The sequence below is a fragment of the Patella vulgata genome, chromosome 6 (genome assembly GCF_932274485.2).
Source record: "Patella vulgata chromosome 6, xgPatVulg1.2, whole genome shotgun sequence".
In the NCBI taxonomy this organism is placed as follows: domain Eukaryota; kingdom Metazoa; phylum Mollusca; class Gastropoda; family Patellidae; genus Patella; species Patella vulgata.
Window position 1 is genome coordinate 45465180 of NC_065884.2, and position 20936 is coordinate 45486115.

A 20936-nucleotide genomic window follows, 5' to 3' on the forward strand; every position below is an offset into this window, starting at 1 on the left:
TAAAATCTATTAAGTTGATTGAATCGACATGTGTTATTGAATCAATCGATTGTCGGATCCTGTACCTTAATGAGAAATAGTCCCCGAATTATTAAAAATTAATATCATTTCGAACGATTTTTTTTATCTGACCTATGATCTAAGGGAGATAAGAGGGGTTTTTGGTTTTTTAAAGTTACCTCCCTTCCCAAAAGTCCAGATTTTGTTCATGCACCGATCTCATAAAAAGAGATTGGAAAATAAGGAATCTAGAATCAGATACACCATTCATAGTCTGGAAGAAATCAAGTGAATACTCCGTAGAGCAAGTATTTAAGTGGGTGGTGAATTGCATACGTCGTAATGTGTTAATTTGTCATAGCCGTTAAATCTCAAAAGGGTTGATTGGTAAGTCCCGAATAACCAGAGTTATTCGTTCGTTCGTTTCTGGAGTTTTACGTCCACTTCCACTAAGGAGATATTGTAGACAAGCCAGAGATATCTATTTTTAGACTATTTAAACAACATCACTTGGTGTTCTAGACAAAAATTGTCAACAAATCGCACGTGTCACTTCCTGGTGTGTAGGTTATATTTTTTTTTAAAAAAATGGGTAAGGTAAGATAAAAAAAAATAATAAACTCGACTTACACAGTAAAGAGACAGTTAACAATAATTTGTGTACTACTACTAGTGAGCACCTCTTTTGCTACTGAAGGTAAGTTAAAAATCGAAAATTTGTCTTCATATTTCATATTGATTGACACTGAATCCTGTCAATAATTGTTTACGTCTGTCTCCCTCAAGATAGTGGTATAGTGTCAGTCATAATATACTTTTGTACAGCGATTTTCAGCATTCGGTCAAATTGGACAATATATACGAATACGCCAATCTACCGAAATAACCATTATTTGAACCCGTGTATTTATTCATATCACAATAATTTATATCGATTTCTCAAATAACCATTATTTGAACCCGTATTCATTCATTATCACAATAATTTATATCGATTTCTTTTATAATTTACCCTTCTATAATGGCAAATTGTCATTTTTAACATAAAATCGTAATGTTTTTTTAATTAACACTTATATTTTTTTTTTTTAAACAATAATTTTATTCATTAAATCTGAATTTGGATTGGGGAACAGGCTATGCCTATGTATAACCCTAGTCTCTGATTTAGATACATGTACACATACATGTACATACCGTTACATACATAATTACATAAATATAGAGCATATATGAAACATAATGGATAATATAGAGACTTAGATGATTGTACAGTATTCAGGGCTTGAAAGAATTGTTTTATGGAGATTTAAATCTTTTTAATAAGAGAATAAATTGTTGGACTTCTTGGAAAATAAGTGTGTTTATCTCGGGACTAAATTTTGATGATTGTTTTATGATTATGTTGAAGCTTATGGATTGTCTGCTTTCTTGCATCTGAATATAAGTGGCATACGAGTAAATAGTGTTCGGTATCTTCGAATTTGTGACTGCAGAGGCAAGCAGAGCTATCATAAACGTGTCTGAGGAATTTATGGCCTTGTAGATTTGAGCAGCATAATCTTAGTTTACAGTGGATTATTTGTAATTTTCTTTTCCCTAGATAGTAATATCATGGCACCATGGTATCTAATTTGTTTAGTGAATTTCCAAAGATAGCAAGGGATTGAGGGTTTCTAATTTCAACATTCATTTTGTTCCATTCTCGTATACTGGAAGGGATGGAATCGGAGAAAATTTTGGTTCCGCATCTGGTTTTATTTAGTTTATCTTTGTTTCTAGGGGTATAATTGAGTAGAGGAAAAACTTGGGTCCTGTACTCGAAATTAGAGTACATTGTACATCAATTATGTAGGAATAACCGAAATATTAACGATACTTATTCTCATATTTTAAAGTAGCTAAGTCCATAACTCAATATCATCCAAAATCTTCGACATTGAAAAAACGATTTGTTTTGCAATTTAAATCAGCAGTGGTGTTGTGGTCTTACCTGTAAAAGATGGGCTTCTAATATCCAATATTAAAGACAAAATAAACATTTTACCATTGGTACACGAATCGTGTACCATAATGCGTTTCAGCACCTTTTGTAACAAGGTGCTCAAAGAATGAGGCTAGACATTCCACAAGTCATGTCAAACGGTGATGCCATATTCTTATTTGGAGAGCATGCGCAATATATATTATCGTTGTTGACTGGAATAACCAGGCGCTAGAAACTGTCTTTCGGTTGAGACTTCTGGCGTATTTCGCCGAACATAACTGATGACAATTCACAGTAAAACGGAAACGATTGAATGTAAAACAGTTTATATAAATTCATATTATATTATTATATGTGTTGCGACCCATTTGTGCCAATTTCTAGGCCCAAAATATTAGCGATTTAGCTACTTTAAACACCATTAACATTGAACAGCTATCGGCGGATGGTGTTTGCATTGCCGGTTATTACTAACAGTATACAGTACACGGACGCTAATTATGTACATATTTCAAACTTACCTAAAACATTAGAAATATTTTCATATTTTAAACATATTTCAAGACAAATATGAATGGACATGAAAGGGAACAGTATTGTATTTAATTTTGTTGATAATATAGTTTTTGGCATAGCATCACATGGTTGACGTGTTGGTTCTCAGGCATTTGTTTCTTCAACTTAAGACTTTGATGTCGACACAGGAAAAGCCTAGGTGTGCTTGACATTGTGCATTAGACGCACCCCTTCTAGAAAATAAAATATTTGATAAAAAAAAACAGTGCGCCTAATATCCACCGATGAATACGGTAGGCCATAGTGCCACAGAATTTCCCTCATCACACACTTCATTATGGTAGACCAAACAGCCCTTTATTCAGGGTTCTTAATTCTTAGTTCTTAATTCATTGTCCTTAATTCTTCATTTGTTGTCGAATTTCGACATTTGTACAATAAAATTAACATTTGTATCTTAAAATCAATATTTGTTTTACAAATCGGACATTTGTCATATCAGATTTGCAAAATGTATTTTTGTTTAATTTAATTGTATTTTAATATAAAGATAAAATTTATTTTAGTAAATCAAAAGAAATAATCTACATTTACATTTCATCATAGACATACAACGAAATACAAATCTCAAACATCAAATTTCCAATTTAAATGTAGGCTAATTTTTTGATTTTCTAAAATAAATGTTATCTTTATATTAAAATACAATTAAACATACATTACGCAAGAGCAAAATCTGCCTATTGCAGGTCATTCTTTGGGCCTGAAATTTTATCTAAATTATTAATTAGACATTAATTAACTTATCCAGACCATATTCAACTCTTGATGTCATCACTAGCCTGTGATGTTTATTGGATTAGTTTCCGATTTGCTGTTTGACTTCCATTCATGATTTAATCATGAAATGGATAATCAAGACTATGTTTTTATCATATTGACTTTAGTAATGATGATTGAGGCTAGGCCGATTAGACCGAAAATTCAATATCTAAAATCTCAGTTCAAAGTGGATCAATTTGACTGAAATTTTCAGCAAATTCCCTTTAAATTATCTAGTTTTTAACAATTATAGTGAGAACTGCCAGCTCTTTATCTAATCTCCCATAATGTATCTTTAACTTTAAGTTAAACAAAAATACATTTTACTTTTACAAATCTGATATGACAAATGTCTGATTTGTTAAACAAATATTGATTTTAACTTAATAAAAGTCAGTGCTATTCTGTCACATGCTACCAAATAATATATGAAACTACAATTATTCCAAAATAAATCCACAATTAATTTTCTCTAAAAAAACACATTATTGACCACAGTAACCATCGACCTTCCTTTCATCTGATATCCCAACACATTAATAAGCAGGAATATTCATGATTTAACAAAAGGTGATGAAATAGGATTGTAACCCATCTCTCCTCTATATATGGTGGTGTAATCGGCACAGGTGAGTTCAATAGAGGAAATGTTGATCTAAATCATATTTCTTTTATGTAAATCCAAACGGTATAATCCCTTTATTAAACCTTGACATTTTTGTTAATTTCCCGTCTTTAAGATGAATTTTAAGTCTCTAACGCAATATCATCAAAAATCTTCGACATTGAAAACACGAATTATTTGTCAATTCAAATCAACATTGGTCTTGTGATCTTACAGGGAAAAGATGGGCTTCTGATATCCAATATTCAAGACAAAATAAACATTTTACCATTGGTACACGAATCGTGTACCATAATGCGTTTCAGCGCCATTTGGAACAAGGGACTCAAAGAATGAGGCTAGACATATCCCACAAGTCATGTCAAATGATGACACTATATTCTTATCTGGAGAGCACGCACAATAAATATCATCGGTGTAGACTGGAATAACCAGACGCTAAAGATTGCCATTCAATTGAGACTTCTGGCGTATTTCGCTAAACATAACTGATTAGAAATTACAGTAAAAAAAGAAACGGTTGAATGTAAATCAGTTTATATATATTATTATATGCGTTGCGACCGATTTGTGTCAATTTCTAGGTCCCAAATATTAGCGATTTAGCTCCTTTAACATATTATAATTGACTTAAAAAATGTTGGACCAACAAAGTGCATCTAAACAGTATTAACTCAATACTTTCAGATTGAAATAATTTTTGAAATCTTTTTCTGTACAAGCCACTTAATCTTTTGCTTAATCTTTTGTTCACAATACATTCTAATAACAATGCAGCTTACAATCTATGTTATATAAGGTAGTACACAATTAACAAATCTGTACCTATCAATAAACCTAATTGCTTATTGATAAACCTACTCCAAACACATGAAAAATTCCCAGTAATTTCCACAGGAATTTAGCATACGATTATTTACTTGTTATATTGACTTATGTGGGTTTTATGGGCCAACTCTCACTTCCATGATAACTGTGTTTGCCTAGCAAGGATCAACATTTTTGTCTCAGTATAGTTTGGTGTGTCTGACTGAATCGGGTTGACATATACTACATGCAGCTCTGTTGTCCCTAATCAATGATACGTTACAGTGAGTGGATAATAAAAATAACCTGTTATAAGCTTACAGTTTTCATTTTGACGTGAGTCGCAGTGTGTCTGTATTTGAATAACTTGCTTGAGTATGTACATAAATATATTGGAAGAGGTACAGGTAGTAAATATATATTGTTTAAAGATATCTTTATTAACATTAATATTTACGATTCTTCTTCATTGCAGATTTCTTTTAAAAAAATGGACGCTGAATCTCTGAGACAATCGCTGGCAAAGAATGGACAAGAACATTTGTTACAGTTTTGGGATAAATTATCTGACGCAGAAAAAAGTAGTCTACAAAAGCAGATTTCATCAATAGAGGTTGAAAGTGTTTTATCCTCATTTCATGATGTTATGAAAGATGTTGATCATGCACAGAAAAAGATTGATGACAAACTTAAACCTGTCTCTACTGATGTATTTGGCAGCTTTGTTAAATCATCACAAGATAAACTTAAATCATTTGAAGAAAAGGGTAAATAAATATTTTTGTAATTGAATTTTAACAGTAAGGATTCTTATTTTACAGCATGCAATCATCTAAAGTTTTGACCCACCAAATGTTTTTATTCAAAAAGAAATATATTCATTTGGAAGTATACATGTTAGCTCTAGTGTGTAGATTTAATGTAGAGACATTTGAAATTAGGAGGGGTTGTATCTTTCCTGTTAATTGACATGTTGATTAACAGAGTAGTGTAAGTAAAATACACTTAGTAAAGGTGTGGAGACATCAGGTACAAGATATTTATCTTTAGTAGGACGTCACAGTTGGCTAGAATTGCTAAAGAATAACATATTTGATAGACATTAATATGGGCTCATCTAAACAGGATTGTTCAAGTAGGACACCATACTTTATGATGTACTAGTAACTCGCCCATACATGTACAATGCAGTAATTTTTTCCAATCTTGATTTGTTTACCTAAATAGCATTGACAGCTTTCATCTGCCATCAGCTATGTATCATAAAATTTTAAGAAGTTATGTTATAATATATGGCCATAAGGTACTTTCTATGTATAGATTATTGCTCAAGCTGAAATTTAAGATATTCACTAAATCCTTTCATGTGTTTATTACAGTGGATATGACTTTTGACACATAGATATAAACCTCAAAAAACCTTTTGTTGTGGTCCAGCCAACCATAAATTTTAAAAGAATATAAAAAAAGACATGCTCCATAATACATACCTGACCATTATAATGATATTTTTCATGTAAGACATTTGTAAATAATGTAAGATAATTTTCCATTAGAGTCACTGGTAAGTGAGATAAAATGATTTACATTGTTTTGAAATCCTAATATTATAGCAATAGAATACAGAAGACCTCTAAAGTTTCATACATGTTCATTCATTTGATTTGGTATTTGTTGTTCATTATTTGCAATGTCTGTATAGTTTGTGTCTTGTCAGCAGGTTTGTTTTGTGGTTTTGTTTGCATGTAGTACAGTCCTCCTGCACAGAGGCGTAGCCATGAAATATATATTGGGGGGTCCGCAACCCTAACCAATTTTTTTATAACCCCTAAAAAATATAAACAAACACCATGTGGCCATGCTGTCTACTAAGACACCGCATGCAAATGCATTGGTTTAGGCGGTTATGTTTTTGGGTACCTACATGCGATTCACTCTGATAAGTAGCAGAAAAAAATTAACAAAATATTACTGACAGGCTAACTAAACACAATTTTATGGAACACAGGTACTTTCCACTTCACACATGTTTTGAGGATGATGATTGATGATGATTATCTCTTGTGTTTTATTTTAGCAGTTTAAACCATATTGGGATATGTACACGTTTTATACAGATAGAATCTTAACTAATCCTAATAATTGTTGTAAATAAATAGGAGTTTGGGCCTACTATGTAAATTTTGGGGGGGTCCAAGTATATTCAGAACCCCCCAGAAAAACAATTGTGGGGGTCAACCCCCGCCCCTCCATGTGTGACGCCCATGCTCCTGCACTTCCTAATAAATACTAGGATAAAATCATTGATGTTCTTTTTAATAATAGGGAGATTTGGCTAAATGGCAAAAAGGCAGAATGCATCTGTAGTTGATGTGTCTGTCACTGCCATTGCACTCTTTAGTTTCATCTAGGATTAAATGGTTCAAGGAGTAATCTGTCTGATGATGGATGCTCTCACAAGCAAAAGAATTCATTTGATGTTTGCTACCCTTCCTTTTTATACACCCATATTTTCATGTGGACATCCATCTTTTCACATATTGTTTGTGTACACTCTAGAGATTACAACTTTTATTTGATTTTAAAAAACATTCATATATCACTGCTACACCATAATTGCAATAGAGTTCAAATCCCATAAAAATTGGCCTAAGACTGTTTGACAAAATGGCCACTCCCCTTTACACATATAATGAGCATGTAATACCAAGGTTGTGGACCCTTTAGAGGTCACAATTTTTATCCAATTTTGATGAAACTTAAAATATATGTTTTTATCCCAAACATCTTAGTTCCTTTCACTATTGGTGGGGATGGCCAAATGGTCAGCGCATGCACATTGTTTCATAAGGTCTGTCATTGAGTCAATTGGTGTGGTTTCGATTTCCCGGTTGTACGTGATTGTACGTCCAATCTCGTGGGTTTTCTCTGGGTCTCCCGTTTTCCTTCCACCGCTAAAGACCCCTACGCACATGCGAATTATTGGAACCATATGTTAGTTTTGAACTAGTTTGTGTCGATTGGACGTTAAACCCCATTTCTCACTCTCATTTCACTAATGATGCATATCTGACCGTAACATCTGGATTATGGCCCCCGATTGTACGAAAAATCACCTTTTCTTAGCTTGTTCTCTATCAATCTCTTGCATAATGTGGGTGTCTCTTGCATTGCAAACATGATAACACTTGTTTGCATATCAATATCGCTGAGCCTAGCCCCTTGAGGGACCCCCTGGTGTGAAAATTTTGAAAAAACTAAATCGTGCTTTCTAAACTACAAAAACTCCCAGAGACTGCAAACTGTCAATCAAGAAATGATTTCAATAAGTTAACAAGAACGATGTAAATTAAAATAAAAAAGAACCCCCAAACTATGTGAGAAAATTAACCGCTTTAGGAGCCCCGAGTATTCCATACTCCATGGTTCTCCCTGGTATATACTGTAATATAATTAATTTTATTGTTCATATTTAAAAAATCATCTGTTTTTAGGGTTAACACAGATTGGGCAGAATAAAGTTGGCGTTTTGTTACTAGCAGGCGGACAAGGAACACGACTTGGTGTCAATTATCCGAAAGGAATGGTAAATGTCAGCTTACCCTCTGAAAAAACATTGTTCCAGCTACAAGCTGAACGTATTTTAAAAGTTCAACAACTTGCGAAAAAATTGACTGGTCAGAAATGTGTGATACCATGGTAGGTAAACATGACACGACATGTTGTGTCAACTTTCACTCTTCAACTTGAGCCATAAACAATCATTATTTAGCTTTTAATTCTAACTGTTCAAAAACATATTCTGCAGCTTTCAATGAAACTATTTGTCTTGAAATTTTTTAAACCGTTTATGTGAATTATTCATGTTTTGTGATTTGTCTGCAATTTCACCCTTGGTAGAAGCGAACGTTAAACCTACGGACAGAGAAACAAGTTTTATGATTAAATCAAATAATAGCACTTAGTTTAAAACATTAACGCAGAGTTATTACTTATTAATATGAAAATTGAATGCAGAAATCAAATTTAGATTATTGTCATTTCCATTGATATGACCAAATTATCTCAGAAATATACTTAAAACCGATGAAATGATTATTTATAAGTGAATGTTTCATATAATTAGATAATTCTACTCTATTTGACTGTAACTTCGTTTGATCCAGTAGCTACACAAATCTGGTACTATTTTTAAGGGAGTGTTGCCCTTCCCTCTCCACTTTACTCATTTCAAAAAATTAATATCCTTAAGAATGCTCTGTTACATTTATGGTTATTTTTTTTACGATTTTCAGGTATATAATGACTAGTGAGCATACAAAGGGACCAACTGAAGAATTTTTCAAAAAACATAATTATTTTGGATTAGATAAAAATGATCTTACAATATTTGAACAGAGTCGATTACCGTGTATACGGTTTGATGGTAAAATTATTTTAGAAGCACCATCTAAGATAGCTATGGCACCAGGTGAGTTTAGATTGTAAAGTGAAAATTTAACTAGAATCAAACAACAATTTGAACTGTATTTAATGTAGTTACAAGGACAGGAAAAGACTGTAAAGAAAAGCCAGCTGTGGGTTATAATTAATTGATTAATGTCAGTAACAATATTATTACATGTATGCTACATAAGCTCTCCAGGGAGCATGTACTTCCAAATCAATTTACATTGGTATATCAAAGAATTTAACCTTAAAACAAAATAAAGTTATAGTTTTTATATGTAAAAAAACCCCAGCAGATTTATAAATTGAGATACATGATATATTATTGGGAAAAAAATACCTAGCCAATCCGCGATACACGGGACTTTTATTTGATAATGATATGATAAAAGTATATCTATTAGGAAGAAAAAGTCATTTTGCATAATTAATTGACTGGTACAAAAATTGTGAACCTATACTCCATAGAATTTGTTTTTATCTTGATAAGATAAAAGTATATCAATTAGGAAGTAAAAGTAATTTTATCTTTTTACTCTGACATTGTTACTTAGAAATAGGTATACAGATTATAAAATAGATTTGTTTACATGCACAATTCTGAGAATTTCAGTTTTCAAATACCCGGTAATTTATTCTTGGTATTTTTATTTTGTTTTAGATGGAAATGGTGGTTTATACAGAGCTTTGCGTAATCACCAAATACTGGAGGATATGTCTACTAGAGGCATAGAATATGTACATGTATATTGTGTTGATAACATCCTAGTTAAAATGGCTGATCCTATTTTTATAGGGTTTTGTATAGATAAGGGTGCTAGATGTGGAGCAAAGGTAAAAATATTAATTTACATAGGATCAACTTCTAGAAATATTTAGTGCCCATCCCCCCCTGTTCAAGTGTTAAAATTAAAAAATGCGTTGATGACATCATTAACTGTTAGTTGTGTAAATTCCAATTTACATTTACAATGGTAGTTCTGAAATGAAATGAAATGGGGTTTAACGTCCTACTGTTCTGCTCCTATACTGGGGTAATGAAGACTGGCATACGCCATACAGTGTGCTGAGGGAAATTTTGCCCTGGCAGCGGCACTATCGCCTACTCTTATATCGACTTCCAGCTGCCAAGGGATCTTTTACGTGCATTCCAATGTATACATGGGACCTCGATTTTTCGTCTCATCCAAAGGACTAGACAGCTGTCCTTGTCAGGCCCTCCGTCCTGCCCTCCATCCTGCATCACTGACAAGGGGGAAACCACGTCGGAAAATCCAGATGAACTTTCTCGGCCAATGCAGGGATCAAACACCCGACCTCCAGGCTAGTGAGCCAGCGTCTTAACCACCTAGCCACCGTGGCTCCCCAATGGTAGTTCTGTTTCCATCTGTGATGAGATCATTAATTTAGTGTGCCATTTGAATAGAGGCAACTAGAAAGTTTTTAAGAGTTGATTCTAGGTGCTGTCATCTTTATCTATATATTTTTAGAATATAGAGAGAGATGGGCCATCTCTTTTTAAGGTAATTCGTGCTTGTGATGGCAAGAATATCAATTTTCATGCAGTGGAAATGATTAGTTTTGAAGCATTAGTCTGCTTTTCTGTTTAAAAAAGACACTGTAAAGACCGGTCAAATTTGTCATTATTCGTTCTAAGAAGGAAAAAGAGTAAATTCACTTGAAAAATTGAAGTCCCAAATGGCCTATAATAGTGATTGTAATATTGGCATTCAATTTCTGAGATAATATTTGAGAAGATTATATCTTAGTTTAAGCTGGTAACTAGAAGTTATGTAAATAATGTAATTCTATTCAATTTATCTACATTAACATAGATAAAAATATGCTTGTTCACATAGAGCTTGGAATATATGTGTTTTAATATATGGTACATCAAACTGTAATTCAATATAGTTTCCCGTAATCTTAGTTCATTGTCATTTGAAATGTACATGTATACACTTACTGTATATATCATCTTATGACGTATGTGGTGATTGTCAAATCAATCGTCATTGGATGTCAAAAGAATGTAGATGTAAACATGCGAATGCAGATTTTCTCTTAAATCAATGAATAAACAAACAATTGCCAACAGTGTAAACAAACATCTTATATTTGATTAGGTATTTTTATGGTGTCTCTCAGGTATATCTCCTTTGGACAACAATCTATATAATTATGTCATAAATTTAAACTGATTTGTTAATACATGCAATGTGATATCAGTAAAATTATTTATTTAGGTATCTGGGTAATAAACTTTAAAGGGACTATCCCGATTTGAACAATGTCTCAAAAATAAAAGTCCGAGTTCGTATGAAATTTAAGCGCCAAAATATAGAGGAATGGTGTATTCACCCTGTTTCAAAATTTCAGCTCAAAATATTGAGTTGTTTGGATGTGAATGTCAAAAATGCTTATCTGGACACATAACCCTTTTAAGATTTCTGGTCAATTTTTTCGTTGGGTGACCTGATAATCTATCGCCGTTCCTTTAGAGGTCTATACAGTGAATGACCCATGTGCCTTACTGGATAACGGAAGGTAAATGTCACCTACACATTGTTTTTATAAAATAAAAGTCTGGTTTTATCCAGACACCGCATAATACAGCTTGGGACACCGGTCTCCATTTCCAGATGAAGACTGACGGGTGTAAGTTGTTTGAAAACATATCACAAATATTGAATTAGTTGCTCGGCCCTTAGGTACGGGATATTAAGGAGCTTCAACACAAAGTTAAGCAGTTTTATTCTCCAAAATATTATCGGGATTGGCCCTTTAAGAGTACACCTAATAACATCAGTATTTATCTAATATTATATGTCAACTGTCTTGTATATCTAGTCTAAATATTAGTGATACTATAGAAGCCTACACCAATTCGAATTTTCGTTCTTCGTGAAAACAGTTTATCTTCTTACTTTTTGCGTGAAAAAAAAATTTAAAAACAGAGTATTTGTTGACTCTTCTAAAAAATGTTTTGTTCCACATTTTTAAGTTTTGAGATTATAAACAAAAAACAATAGTTCACAAGATGATGTTATTTTGTTTTACTGTTATAGAGGCGAACTGATTCGATGCAATTGTATGCTTCTGGATATGCCAACCATTTATGTTTGCTGTGCATGTTTATTTGAAAGTACATGCAACTACTTGCTACTGGAATCTTAGAGGGCTTATGTTGACTGTGATCAAAGGAACCACATGACGACCATGTGATCAGTACATAATGGCGACACTATCGTCTCTGGTTACCAATAAATTTCTTAAAAATTGGTTCTGCTATTGCATGCATGGTATTAACCTTCATTTGAGAACAAATAATGAAGCCCAATAGACACTTTAAGATCAGATCGCAAGGGAGACATAAGCCCTTCTTAAAAGACAAAGTTATTTAATTACACCATTTTTTTGGACAAATTATCTAATATTTTGTATATAATCACACCATTTTTTCTGAAAAATTACCTAATATTTTTTATATAATTTGTATATTTCAGTCAGTAGTAAAAGAATCCCCTACTGAATCAGTAGGTGTAGTATGTAAAGTAGATGGTATATATCAAGTTGTAGAATACAGTGAGATTAGTTTACAAACGGCACAACTACGAGATTCAGATGGCAATTTAGTATTTAATGCTGGAAATATATGTAATCATTTCTTCACATTAGACTTTTTAAAGGAAGTGTCCAGGTAATAATCATGTTATATTTCTTATTAAGACATAACAAGCTGGTAAATATGAAACAGTGAATATTTCTTCGTGATATCTTGAAGTTGTTCCTTAGGACATTAGATAAATACTAAACATTTATATAAATATATACTCTTCAAAAAAAGTAGGGGATATTGAATTGCAAATTCCTATGCAGGTTGCGATATGATAAATAGTCATGGACATTTGACATGCTTTGAGAGTATGTTCACAAATGAAGAAATTATCAACCCCAACAGAACCACTGAGCTGCACATGCGACACGCAATAGCGCCATACACGTGGGAGGGGTTCATTGTCAAATCTGACACTTAGTGGAAGAGTTGATGAAAACTGCCGCGTGCTGGTTTATCTATCCATGTTTGCTTTCATATCAGTTCTTACATAAGATTTACTGTTTAGCGTATCTTTGCTTTAGTGTGTTACGTTTAATTTGATTGGGAGACGTGTTCGTTGACGTCAACGTCAAGCGACAACACTGCAAGAATTGGCCGTGGCACTGCAAGAGAAGTGGGTCAGATTGCCCCAAATCATAATTGGACGGTTGATTAGGAGCATACCACGACGAATTGCTGAATGTCTGAGGATTGGTGGAGCGATTACCCATTATTAAGACACAAATCAAAAACGTCCATTTTCACTTTTGACGGTTTATCTCTTTGCGAGTGGAATGGGGCCGTCAGATAAGTCGCCCATATGAACTGTTTATGTTCATGAGTAGGCAATTGGCCTGTTAATAATAACATACACTGGTTACCTCTAATAAAAACAGCAGTGCATTTCTGCAGTTTTGTATTGTTTCTGAATATCCCCTACTTTTTTTGAAGAGTATATAAGGATGACCACAGCGACATTTAGCATCTTATGCCCCAAAAATTGAATGGTTCATGTATTCATGTTTTCAGAACATCCGATTCAAACCATTAAGTTGACCATCAAAGAATACTTTTTATTTTTGGGATATTTTATCTTATTGACAGCATTGCACAAGAAAAAAATCTTAAGTACCATATAGCCAAGAAAAAAATCCCCTTCGTTACTGAAGATGGCCAAACTAGCAAACCAGAGACACCAAATGGCATTAAAATGGAAAAATTTGTTTTTGATGTTTTCCAGTTCTGTAGGTAAATATATCCTTAAATGAATTGTGTAAATAATTCTGTTTTTGGGTAAACCTGTAACATGTATGTGCCTTAAATAAAAAGGGCAATATTTTTAAGAATAAATCCCTGTCAGCATGTGTAAAAAATAAAATTGAATAAAACTAAAACACTATTTAAAAATAAATCTTGCAATGCTGGTTTATTGACCTAATTCCAACCAATGTCACGTGTTATCGGGAATCTGAAAGCATTGAAGATCTTGACGGAAAAATATATTAGTTATTAATATTTGTTTCTCGGGATATCCGGTGTTCTATCAGGGATTATTCAATGAATATTTAAATTTAACTAACAACGGGTCAGTGAAACCATAAAATGCATTATCCAATTATTATTTTCATATCTACCTAGAATTCGTACGGATCGAGAGTCGAAGACGGGGCGCGAAGCACGAGATTCACAATCCATGCGGAGCGAGATGTCTTCCTTCGCCACGTGGTTTATTATTACAAAGGAAACTTAGTGGACCTGTTATGAATAACCAGCAGGCTTGTTGGGGTTATTTTTGCCGAATTATCAAAATTACCGTTAAATGTGCTAATTACTCGGATTATGAAACGGATGGCGGATTCTCACTAAGGTATGCTGTTATTGTAGCCGACAAGCAAGTTGATTGTCGATATGATATTACCAGTATATTTTTCCTGATTATTTTCTTTGAGGGGAGTCAAATTAGACATTGAGGAGAGCTATAAAAAGCGCACCTTGACTGACATCCAGGCGCGTCCAGGAGAGCGAGAGCGATCACGCTCCTTTTACGTGAAGGCCTGGTATAGCAATAGAATTCCATCTATCAAGGGTTCTTTTATGTGCAAGCCAACTTATTTATTGGAACATAGTTTTTTTTTCTATCCCATCCAAACAACTAAGCAATGTCCTTGACAAGAGTTGAGCCACAGATACAGCTCCCACATTTTAGTTAGGGTTTTGAAAAATATAGATATATTATATTACTGTAAGGATGATTTGTAATCCTGTATTATTTATGAATTAGATTTTGTTTGTGTGTTTATTTTTTATATTTAATGTGATCGAGATTTTGCTGTGTGGGAAGTCTTAAGAGAAGAAGAGTTTTCTCCCTTGAAGAATTCTGATAAAGAAAGCAAGGATACACCAACAACCTGTCGTCAGGCTATATTTAAACTCCATCAACGATATGTAGAAAAGGCTGGCGGAAAGTTTATTAATAGTGATGGGTAATGTTAGTTATGTGTATAGATTCAACTTTGAATAGGACACTCACAATAAAAATCAAAGACTGATTGCAAATAATAAAGCTGTATTCTATGAAAAGTTAGTAATAATTGGATGTGATGTTATGAATTGATATTATAAGTTACACAGTATCATTACATTCTACATAGCTCATGGCAAACTTCCATCAAAATCATGATTATATAGGATGGCTTGATTTAAAAAAACTTTAGCTAATGCCCTGAGGAGTGGTCGATTGGTGAACCTTTCAACAAGCACAGTGTATTATATTTATATAGGATAACTAAATTATAAACTTGCAGCGAAACTGAAAGAAATGTTTTAGAAGGATTGCCGTTCTTTATGTTGATTTGTGTACAAAGCTTTTATTGGATTCAACCCTCTCTGGTGATTTACTTAAAAATCTCCAGAGGACTGGTCGTTCACAGATAACATAAAAGTATTACTGTGTATATGAATGTTTTTTCATCAAGACTTAATAGAATTTATAACTTTTAATTATTTTACAGCAAAACAGATTTAGTTGTGTGTGAAATTTCACCTCTTGTGTCTTATGCTGGAGAGGTAAGTAAATACAAACTTTACAATCTGTTATTAGCACATCAAAGGCCACGTCAATTTCATATTTATACGCCCACATTTTCATGTGGACGTATATTGTCGTCGCCCCTGTCCGTCCTCCACAATTGTTTGTGAACAGTCTACAGGTTACAATTTTTATCCGATTTCAATGAAACTTGAAATATAGATTTATCACCGTAAGATCTCGGTTCCTTTCAATATTGGCATCTATCAGACCTTAATTTCATGGATTATGGCCCCTGATTGTACGAAAAAATCACGCTTTTGGCTTGTGAACACTGTAGAGGTCACAATTTTTATCCGATTTTGTTGAAACTTGAAATGTAAGTTTACAACCCAAAGATCTCGGTTCCTGTCGATATTCGCGCATATCGGACAATAACTGCCTGAATTATGGCCACTGATTGTACGTAAAAATGCGTTTTTTGGCTTGTGGACCCTATAGAGGTCATAATTTTTATCCGATTTAAAAAACTGTGTTAATATATCACCGTTACACCCTAAGAACGGCCGAGTTCGAATTTCGTGAAAATCGGCCCAAAACTGACAGACAAAATGGCCGCCCTTCGTTCTCAAATAGCGTAAAAATATGGTATATCAAGGTTGTGGACCCTATAGAGGTCACAATTTTTATCCGATTTTGTTGAAACTTGAAATGTAAGTTTATAACACAAAGATCTCGGTTCCTTTCGATATACGCGCATATCGGACCGTAACTTCATGAATTATGGCCCCTTTTTGTATGACAAATCGCGTTTTTAGCTTGTGGACCCTATAGAGGTCATAATTTTTATCCGATTTAAAAAAACGTTTTATTATATCATCGTTAAACCCTAAGGACGGTTGAGTTCGAATTTCGTGAAAATCAGCCCAAAACTAACAGACAAAATGGCCGCCATTCGTTCTCAAATAGCGTAAAAATATGATATATCAAGATGGTGGACCCTATAGAGGTCACAATTTTTATCCGATTTTGTAGAAACTTGAAATGTAAGTTTATAACCCAAACATATCGGTTCCTTTCGATATTCGCGCATGTCGCACCGTAACTTCCTGAATTATGGCCCCTGATTGTACGGAAAATCATGTTTTTAGCTTGTGGAACCTATAGAGGTCATAATTATTATCCGATTTGAAAAATCATATTATTATATCACCGTTACACCCTAAGGACGACTGAGTTCGAATTTCGTGAAAATAGGCCAAAAACTGACAGATAAAATGGCTGCCCTTCGTTCTCAAATAGTGTAAAAATATGGTATATCAAGGTTGTGAACCCTATAAAGGTTACAATTTTTATCCGATTTTGTTGAAACTTGAAATGTAAGTTTATAACCCAAAGATCTTGGTCCCTTTCGATATTCGCGCATATCGGACCGTAACTTACTGAATTATGGCCCCTGATTGTACGAAAAATCGCGTTTTTAGCTTGTGGACCCTATAGAGGTCATAATTTTTATCCGATTTCAAAAAACGTGTTAATATATCACCGTTACACCCTAAGGACGACTGAGCTTGAATTTCGTGAAAATCGGCCCAAAACTGACAGACAAAATGGCCGCCCCTCGTTCTCAAATTGCGTAAAAATATGGTATATCAAGGTTGTGGACCCTATAGAGGTCACAATTTTTATCCAATTTTGTTGAAACTTGAAATGTAAGTTTATAACTCAAAGATCTTGGTTCCTTTTGATATTTGCGCATATCGAATTGTAATTTCCTGAATTATGGCCCTTGATTGTAGGAAAAATCACTTTCGTTTTAGCTTGTTTTCTATCCATCTCTCGAAAATGTGGGCGTATCCTGCCTGGCAGCCGCTGGTTTGTTCTTCAGGGTCTTAAAAAAAAAAAAATCATGTGAAAGATGTTTTTGGTTTAAAATTTTAAACTTTGGAACTAAAAGCTTGTGAACAGCACAACCGGGTGGGTTGAGACATACCAATAGATCAGTCATTGCCCTTTACTTAGTTTTTATCTTCTATTAATCATGGATGATTTGGTAGGAAAGCTACCTGAGAAATCCTAATATTGTTTATAAAGTTCCTAAAATCTTCAGGACTAACAAATCACAATTTGGATTGTACTCTAAAACCATAACCTTTATTTATCAAAAAATTGTAACTATTTTATTTTTTTCCAGGGTTTAAATGATCTGGTTGCCAATAAAACATTTGTTCCACCAGTAGATATAGAAATGGGAGCCAATGGTGTATTAATCAAAGATGGAGCCCAATAAGCATCACGGTCATTCATTTATCACAGTATCTCAGTATTCAGCTTTATTTGTTGTCTCATCACATATATCATCATTTCAAGAGTTGATTTATTTTTGTTACGAAAATTCATTTGAAACACTATGCAAACATAAAACCATTACTGGTATGAATGTAATGTAGGAAAATATTAACTATTTTGTTTAACCCGTAGAAGACAACGGATTGCTGTCTGAAGAAAATGACGCCATACCATGATTTGATATTATTAACAATCTGCTCGGGAGCATGCTAGTCAATTAATGACCTGTTGTAAATCAAACTGGTCTCGTTTACTGTTAACTGTAGCAATGCCAAAAAACGTTATTTTTTGTTTTATTTTATACGTTGGAGCAAAAATAAGTCCAGGCAGTGCTGGATTAAGGCTTTGATGGCCCTAAGGCACATTTTGATAGGTGGCTTGAAAATATTTTGGGTTCACCAATAAAAGGAAGAAAGTTTAATTTAGCAACAGAAAATTTATTACAAAAAATTTTAGAACCATTTTTAGTTTTTTGACAGTACTGTAATTACTATAATACCAGTAGCTAGATTACAACTTTTTTTACTTTATTTTTTTTGTGTGGCCTGGATTTTTGATTGGCCCTGAGGTATGTACCTTATTTGCCTGATGGTTAATCCTGCACTGCTGTGAGGTCAGGGTTCAAAGGGGTTAATGGTATTCCAACATTTATTTTTGTATCTTTGTTGTCAAAGCTTCCCTTTTTTCACATTATGCATGTTAATCAGAAAGAATGAGCTTATACTTGTAAATAAAACATATTTGAGTGTTACAGAAATATTTGACAACCATCTTAAATATTTATTTTATAATTTAAATTGTTGTGAACCTTTATTAGAATCAGGGCATTATGTGAAACATCCGGTTGTGAAAATATTATTGTCCAGATGAGTAATATGTACATGGCAACAACAGCAGATGACCCTCTGAAACCTAAGAATAATACTACCACTGATGAATTGTTCAGATTTACCTAACATAATTTTAGCTATCTCTGATACTTTGGTATAGCTAAACTGAATTTAAGATTGTTAAAAGTAAACAAAGCTATTTAAAAAATATAAAACTGAGGCAAATACTACCACAAGCAATGTGCACTATCAACTTAACATAACCATTTCCACAAACAATACTGAATGCAGCTCAAGTGTATTTAACTTTATACTATAAATAAATTAAATTAATAATTAATACTGTATAACATAAAAACATACCACATTATATATAAATTAGCTTATTAAAACAACTAATAAATGGCACACCCACCTAGTCATTATTTCCAGCTATTTAAATTATTGAGTTTGTTAAAACTTTATTTTTATTAAATTTGTCAAAGTTTATTACATCATTATTCATTGCTCAATATGATTGTGCCATGAAAATTGTTAATTTTATGTTATTGGTATATTAATTAAGAGGGAGAACTGATTGGTAAATTACTATTCCTGGGGTACCAGATAATTAATTTGTGTACATATTTCGATATTCTTGTACTAGAAGATCATTTTTACGACAAGTATTTTAAAGATTATAGTCTGTCATTATAATCTATATAGAATGTATCTGTTGACTATACATACTGCTGATGACAAAGGTACTCATCATCATGTCTTTGTAAAATAAATTAAATTAGTGACAAAATTTAGTAAACATAAGAACTACAGCAGACATTAGACACCTAACCTCCCTATATCAGAATAAGGGCTGTAGTAAAAGAGTATGGTGAGGAATATATTTATAGCTCTATAATCTTAGCTTAGGTTTGCATCTGATGTAATAGTTACATACTACAGAAGAATGCAAACTTATAATTAAAACACTAATTAAAATAATTTAATTTCACTAACTTGTATCATTACCTGTATAGCCATATAATTATATACTCCACTTTAAACTATGAGATACTGTTTATTACCTATATAACTGTGTATCATATAGTTTTATTTATTATAAGAATGGACACAATGTTAAAGATTTATTATATATTCATTGTTTGTTTTGATGCTTTTATTATTGTTTTTAACGCAATATTTTACTTTTACTATTTTTATGGGAGTTGGGAACAAGCCTTACAATGTAACAATTTGATTTTACGATCAAGATACTAAATAAATGGATTTGTTTATAGGAACTGAAATAATATTACCAAAGAAAATAAGTATAAAATCCAGATAAGTAATCACAAAGCATGATTTAAAGGGGCATTATTACTCTTCACTGTGAAGAAGATAAATCTGATACTTTTTAAAAATATATTACAGATAACCTTACAGATAAAATTCCTAGCAATGATTTACTTAGATCACAAATTACTATTTTATCTACTGAAAAAACTTCTAAAGCGATTATGCCTTTTATATAAAGCCTACTAGTATGTTCATTGTACCATACTGATGTCGTAAACTTACAACTTACCAGAGATAAATTAATTATGGTACTTTTGAATGGTGTTAGAAACACTGTCATTAATATTTAAATTCTTATTCTATGAATAATTTGATTTAGCAATATTTTGACATTTTTGTGTCTACTAGTATATTGGAGGCTCATTATTATGTTTGTTCTTATGCATTCAGTAAATTGGATAGACATATGTTTTGGACAGATATTCTACAGTTAATAAACAAACTCTTAGTTCTACAAAAATTATGACTAACTTTTAATTTTATTAAGCTTGTTGGGGTGTGCATATTTAAGGTATTATATAACAGCTATTTATTACAATTTATCAAAAAGGTCAATAAAAGGATGAAAATAATACCTAGTTTTTATTTTT

At 32.8% G+C, this 20936-nt stretch overlaps 1 protein-coding gene across 5 annotated transcripts; it reads left to right on the plus strand.

Moving 5' to 3' along the window:
* Positions 1-175: 175 nt before the first annotated feature.
* LOC126824702 (UDP-N-acetylhexosamine pyrophosphorylase) lies at positions 176-20918 on the plus strand. 5 transcript variants are annotated; one of them, XM_050554030.2, is made up of 10 exons: positions 176-387; positions 5233-5524; positions 8252-8456; positions 9053-9228; positions 9868-10040; positions 12713-12906; positions 13909-14051; positions 15119-15287; positions 15816-15870; positions 18027-20918. In XM_050554030.2, exons 2-10 carry the CDS (start codon positions 5248-5250, stop codon positions 18120-18122), a joined length of 1488 nt encoding a protein of 495 aa, XP_050409987.2. In that variant the 5' UTR covers positions 176-387; positions 5233-5247; the 3' UTR covers positions 18123-20918. The 5 variants fall into 5 exon arrangements, with proteins under 5 accessions (XP_050409987.2, XP_050409985.2, XP_050409984.2 ...); XM_050554028.2 differs by lacking the exon at positions 176-387 and adding an exon at positions 556-697; XM_050554027.2 differs by lacking the exon at positions 176-387 and adding an exon at positions 4903-5041.
* Positions 20919-20936: the final 18 nt, after the last annotated feature.

Bases quoted from the DNA above. Each gene is read 5' to 3' on its own strand.
- LOC126824702 (XM_050554030.2), top strand. From the start codon at position 5,248: ATGGACGCTGAATCTCTGAGACAATCGCTGGCAAAGAATGGACAAGAA. The intron at 12,907-13,908 runs GTAATAATCATG...TCTTATTGACAG, and splicing joins TTTTTAAAGGAAGTGTCCAG to CATTGCACAAGAAAAAAATC. The intron at 15,288-15,815 runs GTAATGTTAGTT...ATTATTTTACAG, and splicing joins AAGTTTATTAATAGTGATGG to CAAAACAGATTTAGTTGTGT.